This window comes from Mercenaria mercenaria, chromosome 11 (assembly GCF_021730395.1).
Source record: "Mercenaria mercenaria strain notata chromosome 11, MADL_Memer_1, whole genome shotgun sequence".
Taxonomy (NCBI): domain Eukaryota; kingdom Metazoa; phylum Mollusca; class Bivalvia; order Venerida; family Veneridae; genus Mercenaria; species Mercenaria mercenaria.
This window is the reverse complement of record NC_069371.1, coordinates 59,797,196-59,814,493: the sequence shown is the minus strand read 5'-3', so window position 1 is coordinate 59,814,493 and position 17,298 is coordinate 59,797,196. Positions and strand designations below refer to the sequence as shown.

General features: G+C 35.5%; 1 protein-coding gene across 4 annotated transcripts in view; it reads left to right on the top strand.

The window, feature by feature from the left end:
- The window catches only part of LOC123531850 (ecdysone receptor-like), a 130,132-nt gene extending 126,253 nt beyond the window's left edge, over window positions 1-3,879 (top strand). For all 4 annotated transcript variants that reach the window (XM_045313131.2, XM_053517524.1, XM_045313133.2 and 1 more), the window contains 2 exons: window positions 134-359; window positions 2,978-3,879. In XM_045313131.2, coding sequence (XP_045169066.1) covers window positions 134-359; window positions 2,978-3,219 — 468 coding nt within the window. In that variant the 3' untranslated portion in view covers window positions 3,220-3,879. The remainder of the gene's footprint in view (window positions 1-133; window positions 360-2,977) is intronic.
- Window positions 3,880-17,298: the final 13,419 nt, after the last annotated feature.

Sequence of the window (17,298 nt, the reverse complement as noted above, 5' to 3'; positions counted from 1 at the left end):
CTGGTCATCATCTATGACTCAAGAATCTAAATTTATTTACTTTAGCAACTGTTAATTTGTCTCTTCTTTTTCCTCATTTTACTTCAACAGTGATTTTAAGAAGTTTCTCTTACGTGTTTGCTTTAAATTTCAGGCTGCTTGTAGTGAGGTTATGGCTATACGTGCTGCTCGTTGCTATGACCTCCAAACTGCCACCATAGTACTTGCCAATGGTACCCCTTGCTCACTTGATAACATGATAGCTGCTGGCGGAAGTACAGAGTACTGGAAGCAGGTTTTCAATTTCTGTCATGCGCTGGCTGATGCACGCACAGACAACACAGAATACGCACTCTTCACAGCGATATGTATATTTTCTGGTTAGTTAAATATTTCAGATTGTTCAGTAGTTGTAGCTGTGACCTGCCTAATGCTTAGAGCACCTTAATGTTGTGGGCAGAAATTATGTCTCCCCCAGGAGACATATTGTTTTTGCCCTGTCCGTCCGTCCGTCCGTTCGTCCTTCCGTCCGTCCGTACGTCACACTTCATTTCCGAGGAATAACTGGAGAACCGTTTGACCTAGAACCTTCAAACTTCATAGGGTTGTAGGGCTGCTGGAGTAGACGACCCCTATTGTTTTTGGGGTCACTCCCTCAAAGGTCAAGGTCACAGGGGCCCGAACATTGAAAGCCATTTCCAGTCAATAACTAGAGAACCACTTGACCCAGAATGTTGAAACTTCATAGGATGATTGTACATGCAAAGTAGATGACCCCTATCGATTTTGGGGTCACTCCATTAAAGGTCAAGGTCACAGGGGCCCGAACATTGAAAACCATTTCCGGTCAGTAACTTGAGAACCACTTGACCCAGAATGTTGAAACTTCATAGGATGATTGGTCATGAAGAGTAGATGACCCCTATTGATTTTGGGGTCACTCTGTCAAAGGTCAAGGTCACAGGGGCCTGAACATGGAAAACCATTTCCGATCAATAACTAGAGAACCACTTGACCCAGAATGTTGAAATTTCATAGGATGATTGGTCATGAAGAGTAGATGACTTCATTGATTTTGGGGTCACTCTGTCAAAGGTCAAGGTCACAGGGGCCTGAACATGGAAAACCATTTCCGATCAATAACTAGAGAACCACTTGACCCAGAATGTTGAAACTTCATAGGATGATTGGTCATGCAGAGTAGATAACCCCTATCGATTTTGGGGTCACTCTGTCAAAGGTCAAGGTCACAGGGGCCTGAACATGGAAAACCATTTCCGGTCAGTAACTTGAGAACCACTTGACCGAGAATGTTGAAACTTAATAGGATGATTGGTCATGCAGAGTAGATGACCCCTAATGATTTTGGGGTCACTCCATTAAAGGTCAAGGTCACAGGGGCCTGAACATTGAAAACCATTTCCGGTCAGTAACTTGAGAACCACTTGACCCAGAATGTTGAAACTTAATAGGATGATTGATCATGCAGAGTAGATGACTCCTAACGATTTTGGGGTCTCTCTGTGAAAGGTCAAGGTCACAGGGGCCTGAACATTGAAAACCATTTCCGGTCAGTAACTTGAGAACCACTTGACCCAGAATGATGAAATTTCATAGGATGATTGGTCATACAGAGTAGATGACCCCTAATGATTTTAGGGTCACTCTGTTAAAGGTCAAGGCCACAGGGGTCTGAACATGGAAAACCATTTCCGATCAATAACTTGAGAACCTCTTGACCCAGAATGTTGAAACTTCATATGATGATTGTTCATGCAGAGTAAATGACCCCTAATGATTTTGGGGTCACTCTGTTAAAGGTCAAGGTCACAGGGGCCTGAACATTGACAACCAGTTCCGATCAATAGCTTGAGAACCTCTCGACCCAGAATGTTGAAACTTCATAGGATGATTGAACATGCAGAGTAGATGACCCCTATTGTTTTTGGGGTCACTCCGTTAAAGGTCAAGGTCACAGGGGCCTGAACATTGATAACCAGTTCCGATCAATAACTTGAGAACCACTTGATCCAGAATGTTGAAACTTCATAGGATGATTGAACATGCAGAGTAGATGACCCCTATTGATTTTGGGGTCAGTCTTTAAATGTCAAGGCCACAGTGGCCTGTTCATGTAAAATCATTTTTTGGAAATAACTTGAGAACCACTTGACCTACAATGTTGAAACTTAATAGGATGATTGGACTTGCAGAGTAGATGACCCCTATTTATTTTGAGGTCACTTGATCAAAGGTCAAGGTCACAGAAGCCTGAACAGTGACTTGAGAACCACTAGGCCAGGAGTGTTGAAATTTAGCGGGATGATTGGACATGCCAAGTAGATGATCCCTATTGCAGCCAACCATCAGTGTCTCTTTGACTTTTGCTCCTAACCCCTATTGACTTCTTGCCTATAGGACTTTGCATTTGGGGAGACATGCGCTTTTTTACAAAAGCATTTTCTAGTTTTAGTTGGTTTCGGTTAAAACTACAGATGAGCATTGGCACCCGCAGGCAGTGCTTGTGTTTCTTTTCATTGGTTTTTGGAAAACTGAAAGAAAGAAGTCTTATTCTCAGAAATTGCTAGCATAGTTTTAAGATAATTTCACAGAAATAGTACTTAGATGACCATTGACACTTCCTTAGATCATTCAGTTATGTATAAAAAATTACCAAACTGGGTTTGTCACGATTTTCTTACCTATGGCTGTAGTAGAAACTTTTGAAAATCTTTTTACCAGAAACTGCTGGCTTGATATTGTAAATAGATTCACACAAATGTTCAATAGTTGACCATCTACCAAAAGTGTTCAAGTTGGATGTGAACTAAGAGATGAGCAATCCAGGACCATCATAGCCCTCTTGTTTGACTTTATAATGTTACAATGTGAAGTGTTTTTAGGAAACATGTGTCATACACTGTTCATATGACTCATGTTTGTTTTAGTTTCTTCCTTTTTGAAACCAGTACAAAGCAAGTGTTTTTATGTATTGCAGAGCGCCATGACTTAAAAAATAAAGAGCAAGTAGAACAAATACAGAAAATCTATACTGATGCTTTATCGGAATACCTCGAAAAGAAACGGTACCACAGTGGCACGTGCTTGGCCAAGCTACTTGTACGACTAAGTGATTTACGTAGCATAAGCATCGAACATTCAAAAATGTTGACAATGATGCATATGGACGAAGGATTAATGCCCCACATTGTTCAGGATATATACATACAGAATTCATGAAAATTTGCTGTACAGGGTAGATGTTATAATTGTTAAGTTTTGATAAAAAAAAGTTTAAATACTTTAAAAAAAGGAGACAATATTTTTTCGGAGAAGAGGCATAGTGCTAAACTATATATATGGTAAAAGATGTGTATATGCACATGGTTTCTGTGTGATGGAATGTGGGAATAAATAAGTGTTCAAAATGACCAATATGGAAAGTTCCAGACATGTCCTTACTAAGTGATTCGCCTGTGTATGGTATTTTTAAACTTGACAGGTGTGGAAAGGTCACAAACAGTTCTGTCTGACACTTTCAGCTGCTAAAATATTGATTTTGGAAATAAGGGAAAAATCAACACACTCGCAGCACTTCTGTATTGGAAACGAAACTGGACCAAAAATCGAAGGATAAAAATACCTTCTGTCTTGCATCCATTAATATAAGGCCCTCCGTGATAAATTCTGTTTCGGATTAGAACTACTTTAATGAGGTTAGAACCACTTGAATATATACATTCTGTTTTGCAATAGAACTACTTTGATTGGGTTGAAACCACTAAATGTTTACTATTTTTAATGATATTGAACTTTTATTTCCTGGTTTGGGTTTGAATTTTGCTGTACATTCAGGTTTGTGTCAATGTTCCACAAGGCCTTTGATTTTATGGCAGAAACTGTTGTCCAAAAGGTGTAAGGTATAATTACATGGTTAGAAAAAAACACTATTTTCAACACTGAACATGAAATTTCATAAATGGTGCCATAAAGGGAGGTAATCAAAATGAAATGGAATTAGTAATCCGTCTGCTAGGCCAGTAAGTATGCAAACCTACGGCAAATATTTGAGAAAACTAAGGGAAAACAGCAGTTTAAACAAATTAGTATATTTTATTTAAATATAAAAAAATATGGCAGCAACATTATAATTAAACTAGAATATTATGACCCTTTAAGAAAAAAAAACACAGTTTGTCTTTTGAAAGTACATGCATGAAAGAAAGGTTATAATCATTCAATTTAAGAACTGAATCTGTGTATATTTTCTAGTACCTGTGTATATTTTCTAGTACCAGACAGTAATCATAGTTTTGATAGAACCCACAAAGACCAGTTTGAATATTACACTTGCTGTGAACCTGCATCTCTCCATTTTATTTAACACAGGTCTAATTTATGTTGTTGTTTTTTTTCATCCAAAAATTTTTTTCGAGAAACTTTTCTTAAGATTGAATTTAGCAACCCACGTTTCTCTGTTGTTTGGTTATTTATGGCACGGCTGCGTTCTGTAAAGAATATTGATTGAAAACGGCATCAGGCCTGTATTGATCCAAAAACAAGATTTCCTTTTCTGTTAAAACAAATTACAGTAATGGGCAGACAGGATATTAACGTATTAAATTGATGAAAAAGCACCTTTTCAAAAATGTCTTGAAATATGTTGAGTAATGTATCACAAGATCCTGTCTATGGATTACATTATCCTAATGGAATTGCAGAAAATTTGTCAAAAACATCCTAAATGCTGAGTAATTAGAAACTTGACAAACTCTGGGAAAGCTAAACTATTTTGCCTCTTGTCAAGAATAGAACTGAATTGAACAATTTGAAGAAATGGTTAAGACTAACTTTGTGATTTTATACATTTAATCAAAATAACTGGTAATTCAGATAGTCGTTAATAGTGTAATCTCCTGTAAAGTGAAAAAAATGAAATGTAGCCAAAATTTGCTTAGGGTACATATCATTATATTTGGTTTAAAGAATTGTAGGGCTTCTAGAACAAAATTTTGTTCCATTTTTTTTCTCAGGAAAAAATTTTGCATAATAATTTTGTATAATAATCTATCAGCCGTAGCTCTAAGGTTAATGAAAATATATATTACAGAAGCATGTTTTCATTGATTTAAACATGACAAAGGGTTATACTGTAGAGAAATTTTCACTGATAACAACTAACACTTGTGCTATATGTTATTCCAATTTTCATATGTCTTATATATAAGGTATGAGATTGAAAGTGATAAACAATGTTATTGTCACTACAGTTAAGTAGATTGAACTGGCATCAGTGTGATCTTGTATCATTAAGACAATCTAGAGATTTTGTATCAGAATAAAAAGGATAGAATTGGTACCATCTTAAAATATTGAATTGAGAGAAAATAATTACAGAGAAAAAAATATTAAGTTAGTGTTAACCTAGATTTTTTAGTGAAGAGTTATGCAGAAGTTAGTTATGGGTCCTCATCAGTCAAGAAATGGGTAGAACTCAATTATGATTACTTCCTAGTCAAGTGTTATGTGGAACTTGACATGGATCTTGTGAGTTAAGAATGGGATGGACTTGGTTATGGTTCCGTCTTAAGTCAAAGAATTGTTTGGAACTTGGTTCTGGAACTTTGTAAGTCAAGAATGGAATGGAACTTATCATGGTTCCTTCTTAGTCCAGGGTTGTGTTGAAGCCAGTGTTGTTATTTTTTGGTGAAATACACATCTTTGTTACTTCTGAAACAACACACCCTAAACGAGAATTCATGTTTTTATGTTTGATTTGATTTCGTTAGAAGTGTATATGTTTTTGTAGTTACTTGTATTTAAAACAATGCCATTTTTCTTCAACTTAATAAGATTTATACCTGTTTGTTTTAAACCAGAAGCCAACAACTTCATCACTGTAAAGATAGCTTGTGAACATTACTGTGATCTGATTATCGTTCATGGGGAACTAGTTCATTAGTTTCATGATTGAACACAAAAAAAATTCTGTTTAAAATACAGTTAAACTTGTCTTAAGTAGCCAGCCAAGTGAGCGACACAGTTGTGCTTAAGGCAGGTGGCTGCTTACGACAGGTTGTAAAGAGTACCAAACATCAAATCGGGTTGTTAGTTAGCAGGCTGCTTAAGGCAAGTAGCTGTTTAATACAGGTGTCAGATAAGGCAAGTAGCTGTTTAATACAGGTGACAGTTAAGTTAGGTTCTACTGAATTTTTATATAAAACAAAATTACATTGATAAAACTCTTAATAAATATCTTCAAAAACTGAAAGAATATAAAGCTTTAATTACCAGCAAATAGGTGTAATTGTTTTCCTCTGAAATATGGACATGGTAGGCATTAATTGTAGCTACACATGAGCTATTACTTGGATACCAGTTTCTGTTCAGGTACTGATCTAAATACTCGGGTGGTTGTTTCAGCAGTAAATTGATTCCATATATAAATGTGATCAGAAAAATAACTCATTACTTAGTGCAAAGTTATTGTAATTTTATATAGATACAGATGTGTTTACAATATTCTTTTGCACTTAAGCAATGAGTTGTTAAGATAAAGGCTCAAGTTTGTTTCGAATTCCAGAGACAAACCCGTAGATTCTACACTTTGGTATGTTTAAATAGCTTGATAATGTTTGTTACATGTAGAAGATATTTTCATTTAATTTATAGTTTTATCCATGTTTGTAAGAAATTGAACATAATTACATGGTATAATTTGAAACTATGTTAAAATGTTTTAATTTTTGTATATAAAATGTTTGCTATTAAGTATATTGAGTAAAATTAAGTACACACGTACTTGAACTCACTGAAACTGTTGGGCATTTTTGAAATGCTTGCAATTTGTGTGTGAGTGTTTGTATAATCTGGTTAAGACTGTTGTATTCTGGATCTCAGACATTGTCTTTTACTTTAATTATGCTCTCCTCTGAGGTGAAAGGGGGTATATTGTTTTGCTCATTTGTTGGTCGGTTTGTGGTCTGCCAGTCTGTACGCCATTTGGTTTGCAATCGATAGCTAGCAAAGGCTTTATGTCACAATGCTCAAACTTCTTGAGTTGATTGTCTGTGGTCAGTGGATTACCCCTTTAATTTGGGGTCAGTAGATCAAAGGTCAAGAACACATAGACCTAAAGACTGAAAGTGGTTTTGTGCTCCATAAGTAAAGAATGCTTTGGCATTATTCCATCAAACTTAATAGGATGATTGCCTGTGATCAGTACATGACCGCTATTGCTTTGGGGGAAAGTAGGTCAAAGGTCGATGTCACAATGATCTAGTGACAGAAAGCTGTTTCTTCTCAATAACTAAAGAACATTTTGAGCATAGTCCTCGGAATTCATAGGATGATTACCATTGGTCAGTAGATGACCCCTTTTATTCTAGGGATCAGTAGTTCAAAGGTTGAGGCCATAGCTACCTGGCTGTCAATCTCAGGATGGTTGCATTTAGTCAGTAGAAGACCCCTGTTGTTTTGGGGTCATTTGATAAAAGGTCAAGGTCACAGTTTACAAACATACATAGCTATTCTCTTTCAACAGGCCATCATGGGTGCATATCATGTGTTTTACAGACAGCTCTTATTTGTTTGTCTTTTCATTTTAGTTGTTTTGACTTTAATATCAAGTACAGTAGAGAATACTGTCTGAGCTACCTTTTTTGTAAAAAGATTTTCCATGATTTCATTTTGAATGTAAGTCAGTATCATAAGTTCTAATGCACTCCAGTGGTGTAAATAGGAACTTTCTGTTGTATCTTGGTTTAATATTGACTTATTCAATGTCATAAAATGATTTTCATGGGATATTTTCCAGTGTAAATTGCACTCCAGTGTAAATTGCACTAGTTGTTAGTCATAAAATTTTAAAACAAACCAATTAAAATTTTGACTTTATTTAGTGGATTCATATGAAACTTTAGTAATATCTTACTTATCGTACGAAAACAATATTCACATTTTCAAAAAATGTTCTTCTGCCAAAAATTTACATTGGGATTAATTTGTCTCTAATGTGTGATCCACCAAACCATAACAGAGTTTTCATGAACTTCTCCACTAAGTTTGATTACAATTTTCAGGGCAAAAATTCAAATTCATAGGAAAATTAATCCAGATGTAACTTTTTGGCAGAAATGGTCAAAACTGAGACCCAACAAACAAGCAAATTCCCACTAATTTCATGTTAAGAAAGTTAAATCAATTATTTCAGATCCCCTGAAACATCAGTTTCGCTAAAAGCATGAAATTTTGTACCCATGAAATAGAATGATATCACAGTATGCTGCTGAGTTTTCTCAGTGATTAAGGTCACTAGTTTCAAAATACTCCTAACAGATGTTGATTCGAAACCTTATTTAGGTTGTAGAATTCTTCATGTGAGGAAGCTTGTCTGACTGATTGAGCATTTGAATATTACAAATAGAATTAGGAACTTGGGTAAGAATTTGTGTTGTTTCCTTTTCATTATACACATTTCTATGGCTCAAGTGACATTACTTTTGGGTCAACCCTCTTATTTTAAAAGATTATGTTTTTGTTTTTTTTTGTTATTTTTTGAAATATTTACACATTAAGCTCATTATTTAAGGTATTGTTAATGAAAAAAGGACAATGTTGGAATAAGTGAATTTGATGTATTCTCCTTTCTTTTCATTTTTTTTTTTATCATTTTTAGATGTTATATACTGGTATGGTAACAAAGAGAAAATGCTGCCAAAGTAAAATATAGGTCTTATCAGGACATTGGTAGGTATTGTTTGCTCATGGTTGTTAAAAAATATATATCAAGTTTCAAAAGATAGGATCTTTGAGGGTTTAGGTGGGCTCTCCACTATAATCTTAATTTCTATCTTTCCATTGTCAAAACTTATGATATTTGGGAAAGAGTATTAAGCTGGTTTGAGGATTGTTAATGATTCTACCAGCATGAGCCCAACTTAATACTGAGATAGGTGAACACCATCTCACCTTAGTCATTAGTGAGACCTTTTCGAACATTTCAAGTGATAAGTAAATATTGTACACTACTAAGTTTATTGAAAAGTTTTGTTTTTCTATTCAAAGTAAGGTATATGTTGTATTTCCCATTTTAAGTGCATTCCATGTACCCTAGTGTTGAGATCTCACTGTCCTTGTATTGAGATCTCAGTGTTGTCTGCTCATTAATATAGAAGGTAATTTGTCCTCTCGCCACAGCTTATGTCTATGTGTACAGGTAACCAAGTTATTATGTGCTGAGAGGAAGTGGTCTGGTTTCAAGACAAAAGCTTGTTATCTGTCTGACAGGTATATTACACAATGATAGAATGTTAATTAATATTGCAAAGTGTAGTCTGTATGTATACTTAAATAGCATTAGGTTGTTTTCTTCAGAGCTTCTATAGAGATGTTCTCGTAAGTCTTGAATATTTTATCCAATGATTGATGACTTACAACAAAAGTTAGGAAATCAGAACAATTTGATACTTTAATTATTAATACCCTCCTTCACTTATATTATTTTCAAAGAATAATTCATTTAATATATTTTTTATAGCTCGATATTGTCAGAAGAATAATAGAGCTTATTCATAATATCACCATCGAGTCAGGCGATCGTAAGAATACTATGACTAGTAAAAGTCCAGGTTACAGTATTTTCGTAACATTCCATCAATTTTTCCAAAGATTCTTTTTGATGTGTTTAATATAAGTTATTTGATTTCAGACTTACATGACATAATGTTTGTTAGCCCACCTTCCAGTTTTCACGGAAAGAATCCATACTCCACCTGTTCCACACACCTCCACATGATTCAACTGCTCCATACTCATGGACCTACGAAATCTGAAAGTACGAGATATTTTCCAGAATTGGTAGTACCAGTTATGAATTTGCAATCTTTTATTTGTAATGCTTTGGAAAAAATTTGGTTGCTATGACAACAGTTTTTAGAAAACATGCCATTTGCAAGGTTTAGCTGAGTACATGAACTAAATCAAGCATTTCGTTCAATACTCCCTTTTTATGTTTATTTAGGTTAGTCTGTTTTACCCGTTACCCTGCTAAATCTTTATGAACTGTCAGTTTCAATGACAATCCTTAACTGTTGAAAAGTGTTTCCAAATAACGACTGAATGTTGAACATGCAGACATGATCAACTGCAGATGTGCAAGCTGATACATGACTCACTCATCACAAGCAGAATAGTACTGTCAAATTATAGGGTACAATAGCATATTTTGCCATTTAAAATCTGGTTCAATATGGTATTACTCTGAACCATTTAACTTTTCTGCATAAAGTTTCTAAAGATCAATAAGGCTTAAACGTTGTCTTTTCTTAAATTGATTTTATAATGTCAAGCATTACGTTATGACTTCCGTCTTTGTTGGCTGTAATTAAATGGCCCTTTTTGCCGAAATGATCTGGTTTTATATTGTCATTTTCCGAAACAATATACATCAATGATAGATTTACTTACACTTGTTTTATTTGTTGCCAGTATGAGGCTCTGTAGTTTGTTTAGATTATTGCTGCCAGTAATTTGCTGTGCATATTATAATATTGTGAATCAGTGTTATTCAGTTGCTGATATAAACAAACAACAGATAGGTTTGATCCCGGCAAGAAGTATTTGCTGTGCTTTGAAAATAACATAGTTTTATCACATGATTTCATTGTAGGCAAGAGTACTAACTCTGTCAACTTTTTGGACTGAATTATGGCCCTTTTTGACTTGGAAATTAGTTAAATTTTCATATAAGTCCATGTTTTGCCAGACATATAACATAACATATTTGCCATCATGGTCACACATTGCCAGTTAGTGCAAGACTAATCGAAATCCACAAATACAGGAACATTTTTTGTTTAATCCATTTTTTTGTTTAGTCTGAAAAACTATGGAAATATTTTGACCCCATTCTTCAATCAATTCTTCGAATAGTCGAGCGCGCTGTCATCCGACAGCTCTTGTTTTATAGCTTATATATGGTCATGATATGAATAAATAAATTTATTCATAAATATAAAGCCTCGAGTCAAAGGGAATCTGTATAGAATACTATGTACTAGGTAAAATGTCAAGGTTACGCTGGTCATTATGAGTAATAATTTCCATCAATTTATTCCAACACGATTTCATTTTCTGAGTTGTGTATTTTAACATATATTATGTTTAGTTGCATTTTTCAGACTGTCACATGGACAATAAATGTTTTTAGCCCCCTACCAGTGTTTCACTGGAAAGAATCCCCACTCCTCCACCTAGTTCCCACACCACCTCCCACATTATGTCCAACTGTCAGTCAGTAACACCAAATGGGATCCTACGATAAATTGAAAAGTACGAGATATTTTCTCCAGAAACTTGGATAGGTACCAGTTAGATGAATTTGCACATCCTTTTATTTTGTTGCTTTGGAAAAAAATTTGGTTGCTATGACAACAGATATTTTAAGAAAAATGCCAATTTGCAAGGTTTATGCTGAGCACTGGAATAAACCAAGCATTCGTTCCACTACTCTCTTATTTTATGTTTTATTTAGGGTTTAGTCTGCTTCTTAACCCTTACCCTGCTAAATCTATATAATGAACTTGTCAGGCTTTCAATTTGGACAGTACCATTAACTGTTAAAAGGGGTGTTTACCAAAAATGATACTGACTGAATGGCGAACAGTGCAGATCATGATCAGACTGCACGGATGTGCAAGCTGATCATGATCTACACTCAGTCACAAAGGCAGAATCAGTCGTGTCCAACATGATAAGGGTTAACAATAGCAATATTTTGCCATTGTATCAAAATGTCTGACTTCAGATATGGTCAACTTACATCTGGAACACTTTAAGCCATAATTTCTGCCAATAAGATTTTCATAAAAAGATCAAAGACAGGCAGTAAAACGATGGGTCTTTTCTTAAATTGATTTTAAATGTCAAGGTCATCTTCAGTTTATGATTCCTTTGTGTAGAGACTGTAAATAGAATGGCCCTTTTGCCCAATATACTGGTTTTAATTGTGCATTTCCCGAAACCAAATATACCTCAAATGATAGATCTTACTTACACTTTGTTTTTGTTGCCAGATATGATGGCTGTTGTGTTGTTTAGTTATTGCTGCCAGTTAAGTTTGCTGTAGCATAATTATAATATTGTGAATGCTGTTATATCAGTATGACTGAATACTCAACAGAACAAACCAACAGATAGGTTTGATCCCCGGGCAAGAAGTATGTTCTCTGTGACAATTTGATAAAAGACATTGTGTCATTCTCCACCTCTGATTCATGTGGGGAAGTTGGGAGTTACTTGCGGAGAACTGGTTTGTACTGGTACAGAATCCAGGAACACTGGTTAGGTTAACTGCCCGCCATTACATTGAAAAACGATGTTAAACCCAAAACAAACGCATTCTGCCCTCTGCATGCGACTATCTTAGTACTTTGCATTTTAGTTACAGACCTTTCTAAAGACCATGCATGATTACTTTGAAGACAGTCTTGCTCTGGTAAAAACGTAATTTCATATATATGCTGCATGTGCTGAGTTATGAAAAGTAAATGTCTCCTCCATTCCGAAAACATTATTTCGTTTGGGCTTTTTTATAAATTACCTATAAAAGGCCATGGTTATGTAATTTACTGAGCAATAATATCTTTCATCAAAAGCATTACTAAATGGTTATAATATAAAAGATTTGGTACCAGCTGACTTAATTTGATTTCCTGAGCATGTTACCAGCTGGCTGAATGATTATTTCTACAGCCAGGAGCCAGCAGGTTTCATTATGATTCAAAGCAAGGTACCAGTTGACTTAATCGTGATTTACTAAGTAAGGAACTAGCTTACCATAGCCAGGAACCAGCTTGCTAAATGATGATTTCTCTAGCAAGGTACATCTAACATAATCGTGACTTCTATAGCTGGCTAATTTATCATAATTTCTTAGTTAAAAATACAGTTCTCAAAGGAAAGTAATTGAAGGCTATCCTAGATAATTACGCTACTGTACAGCTACGTTGAGAAATTTTGTTGATTTTGACATTCCTTAAAATATACCTCTTACAGTGGTCTCAAGACCATCTTAAATTACTTCTCTTCGTATTGGGTAATGAACCAGTTTTTCTGCATACCATGATAATTTCATTCGAGCTTTTTTGTGGAGTGTGCTTTTGTCAGATACATATATATAATAGTGCTAATATATTACAAAACACGTTTTACAGCTTGAAACTGATTAATTAAATATACTTGTTACTTATTTTGTACATAATTTTATTTTTATTTTACTTAAGTTTTGTAATTGTCTTTACTTTGGTTATATATGATTTCTTATATTGAATAAATGGCTTTTTGGTGCATTTGTGAAATTGAAAAAGACAAAAATATATATATTTTTCGGGTGAAAACATGGTGCATATATAGATCTATTGTATTTTTAATGGGCTTAGCTCAGGTGACGTACAAGCAGGATGATTTTTTTCATTTTGTTTGATTGTTTGAAGAATAGGTTGAGCTGTTGCACTCATTCATGTGTCAATGTTGGTGTCAGCATCTGCGTTTGCATCCCAGTTAGGTTAATTGCCATACTTTCTTGTCCTTTGGGGTCATGGAGTACATGAGCATTCAGGTTTGGTATAATAAACTTCCACTTAAGACGTTGCTAGTGGGGACATGAGGGGTGTCACACAAAATTTATTATGTCTCATGAGCAGACTTAATCAAACTCAGTCTGTTATTATTTTACTTTGTGTTCCACTTCTTACAGATTTTATTTTATGTAAGCTGAAGATCTCCGTATCCACTAATAGAAATGGATTGAAGTTTCTTAATGTTTACACTGTGATGAAGTGGCAGTGTGCAAGTTATGCCTCTTTTTCAGCTTTTTCTTATGTATTGCAGTAAACATTCATGAATGGTTTTGAAACTTAACACACTCTTTCACTGTGGTAATATGAAATGAAATGCACAGATCCCATAACTCTGTTTTGCCGTTGTCACAAAGTTATGCCCCTTTTTCAACTTCGCAACATTATTTTTGGATTCTGTTATCACATTAAGCATCATAAGAGAGGAAAATTCTACCACTCGGGATTGTTGCCCTTATTTTTTTTATGTTTCATTATCCAGGCCCTGGATAGTGGAGCTTTGCTGTCCTCTTACAGCTCTTTATTTGTAAACTAAAGCTACCTGAATTATGTTTACTTTTTGCTTCTTATTTCTGAAGAAATATTATTGAACTGTTCACAAGAAGTAATTGACATTGTTTTTACAAACAAAATTTATGTTTTTACTGCATAATGGAATTGCAAAAGGCAAAGTATGAATTAGTTATATGCTATGTCAACAGAAATAATGGCTCAAGGCCTGCAGCAGTGTTTGAAATCTGGAATGTAGACTTAAAATGATAAATTTTCTGTTTACTTCATTCATAGATTGGCACAGGTACATGTAGTTATAAAGCTTTGTACCAATTTTCATTGAGCAGTTACAGTCATCACTGAAAAATTCCATCACAGTTAATATTGTGACAGCTTGAATATTTGCCATTCTTAAGTGCAAGTTTATGATTTGAAACATTGATGAAAACGTGTCCTAGTTTCTAAAGCTATGTTTGAGAGAAATGTCAAAGCCGAAGCATCTGTTTGGTTTGTACTTTAACCCTTAGCCTGCTAAATCTATATAATGAACTTGTCCATCTTTCAGTTTGGACAGTACCATTACCTGTTAAAAGGAGGTGCTTACTAAAAATATACTGACTGAATGGCGAACAGTGCAGATCTTGATCAGACTGCATGGATGTGCAGGCTGATCATGATCTATACTAGTTGTAAAGGCAGAATCAGTCGTGTCCAGCATGATAAGGGCTAATTAACCATGCTGCATTCAGAGATGCTGCTTCAAAACAGGTTTATAGCATGCCATTTATACTGTAACTTTTATGTACACTATTTTGCTGCTTCTTTCCTCAGCACAAATGTTTATATATTTAACCTGCCAACTTGGAGATCATATCTATTTTTATGATGTCTGTTGGTAAAATCACTGATAAGTATTCTGCTTATGTTTATATCGAAACACAGTGATGTGACAATTATCAACAGGTATATCAATTTTAAGTTGTTGTCATTTCCATACATTTGAATTTTTTTTCAGATATCATATGTCATTTGATTTATATCTTGGTGTTAGGATTTACATATGGTCCAATGTAGGAAAGATCCAATATGGGAATATGTTAATAAGTTTACCCTTGCAGACTGGAACATGTGTTAAAGCTAAAGCCACTATCAATACTTAAGGGGTTAGAGCCAGAAAGCTGTAATGACATATAGATAAAGAGGGCATTTACTACCTTCTGGCACAAACCTCTCAATATGGAAAATTATCTGCATATTTGAATCAAGGTCAAGTTCACTCAAAATGAGCTCATCTTATCTTGGCCAAGAATAGTAGCATATATTTTATAATTATTGTGTAATTTGTTAACTTACATTGTGTGATGTTGAATGATTGATACATATGTTGTTGTTACATTGTGGAATATGTAAACATCGACAGTAGGGGACAACTCAATAAACGTTGATAGTTATTTTCAGTCCATGTGTTACAACATGTATTAGTTATTATTATTTCCACTTCCTTGAATGAAACATAACCAATTGGAGATAAATGGCAACATTAACCACTGCTAAACTACATCAGACAATTTTGCAAACCACTTTTAGATCACCTGTGCAGAAACTGCTCAGGATCAACTTTTATTAAAGTTCTATACACCTCATTTTTGATTTTTGTCAATAATTATGTTTCCCCCAGGAGACATATTGTTTTTGCCCTGTCCGTCCGTCCTTCCGTCCGTCCATCCGTCCGTCCGTACGTCACACTTAATTTCCGAGCAATAACTGGAGAACCATTTGACCTAGAACCTTCAAACTTCATAGGGTTGTAGGGCTGCTGTAGTAGACGACCCCTATTGTTTTTGGGGTCACTCCGTCAAAGGTCAAGGTCACAGGGGCCTGAACATTGAAAACCATTTCCGATCAATAACTAGAGAACCACTTGACCCAGAATGTTGAAACTTCATAGGGTGATTGGCCATGAAGAGTAGATGACCCCTATTGATTTTGGGGTCACTCCGTCAAAGGTCAAGGGCACAGGGGCCTAAACATTGAAAACCATTTCCGATCAATAACTAGAGAACCACTTGACCCAGAATGTTGAAACTTCACAGGATGATTGGTTATGAAGAGTAGATGACCCCTATTGATTTTGGGGTCACTCCGTCAAAGGTCAAGGTCACAGGGGCCTGAACATTGAAAACCATTTCCGATCAATAACTAGAGAACCACTTGACCCAGAATGTTGAAACTTCATAGGATGATTGATCATGAAGAGTAGATGCCCCTATTGATTTTGGGGTCACTCCATCAAAGGTCAAGGTCACAGGGTCCTGAACATGGAAAATCATTTCCAATCAATAACTAGAGAACCACTTGACCCAGAATGTTGAAACTTCATAGGATGAATGCACATGCAAAGTAGATGACCCCTATCGATTTTGGGGTCACTCTGTGAAAGGTCAAGGTCACAGGGGCCTGAACATTGATAACCATTTCCGGTCAGTAACTTGAGAACCACTTGACCCAGAATGATGAAATTTCATAGGATGATTGGTCATGCAGAGTAGATGACCCCTAACGATTTTAGGGTGACTCTGTTAAAGGTCAAGGCCACAGGGGCCTGAACATGGAAAACCATTTTCAATCAATAACTTGAGAACCTCTCGACCCAGAATGTTGAAACTTCATAGGATGATTGTTCATGCAGAGTAAATGACCCTTAATGTTTTTGGGGTCACTCCGTTAAAGGTCAAGGTCACAGAGGCCTGAACATTGATAACCAGTTCATATCAATAACTTGAGAACCACTTGACCCAGAATGTTGAAACTTTATAGGATGATTGATCATGCAGAGTAGATGACCCCTATTGATTTTGGGGTCAGTCTATTAAAGGTCAAAGTCACAGGGGCCTGTTCATGTAAAATCATTTTTTGGAAATAACTTGAGAACCACTTGACCTACAATGTTGAAACTTAATAGGATGATTGGACATGCAGAGTAGATGACCCCTACTTATTTTGGGGTCACTTGATCAAAGGTCAAGGTCACAGGAGCCTGAACAGTGACTTGAGAACCACTAGGCCAAGAGTGTTGAAATTTAGTGGGATGACTGGACATGCCAAGTAGATGATCCCTATTGCAGCCAACCATCAGTGTCTCTTTGACTTTCGCTTCTGACCCCAATTAACTTCTTGCCTATAGGACTTT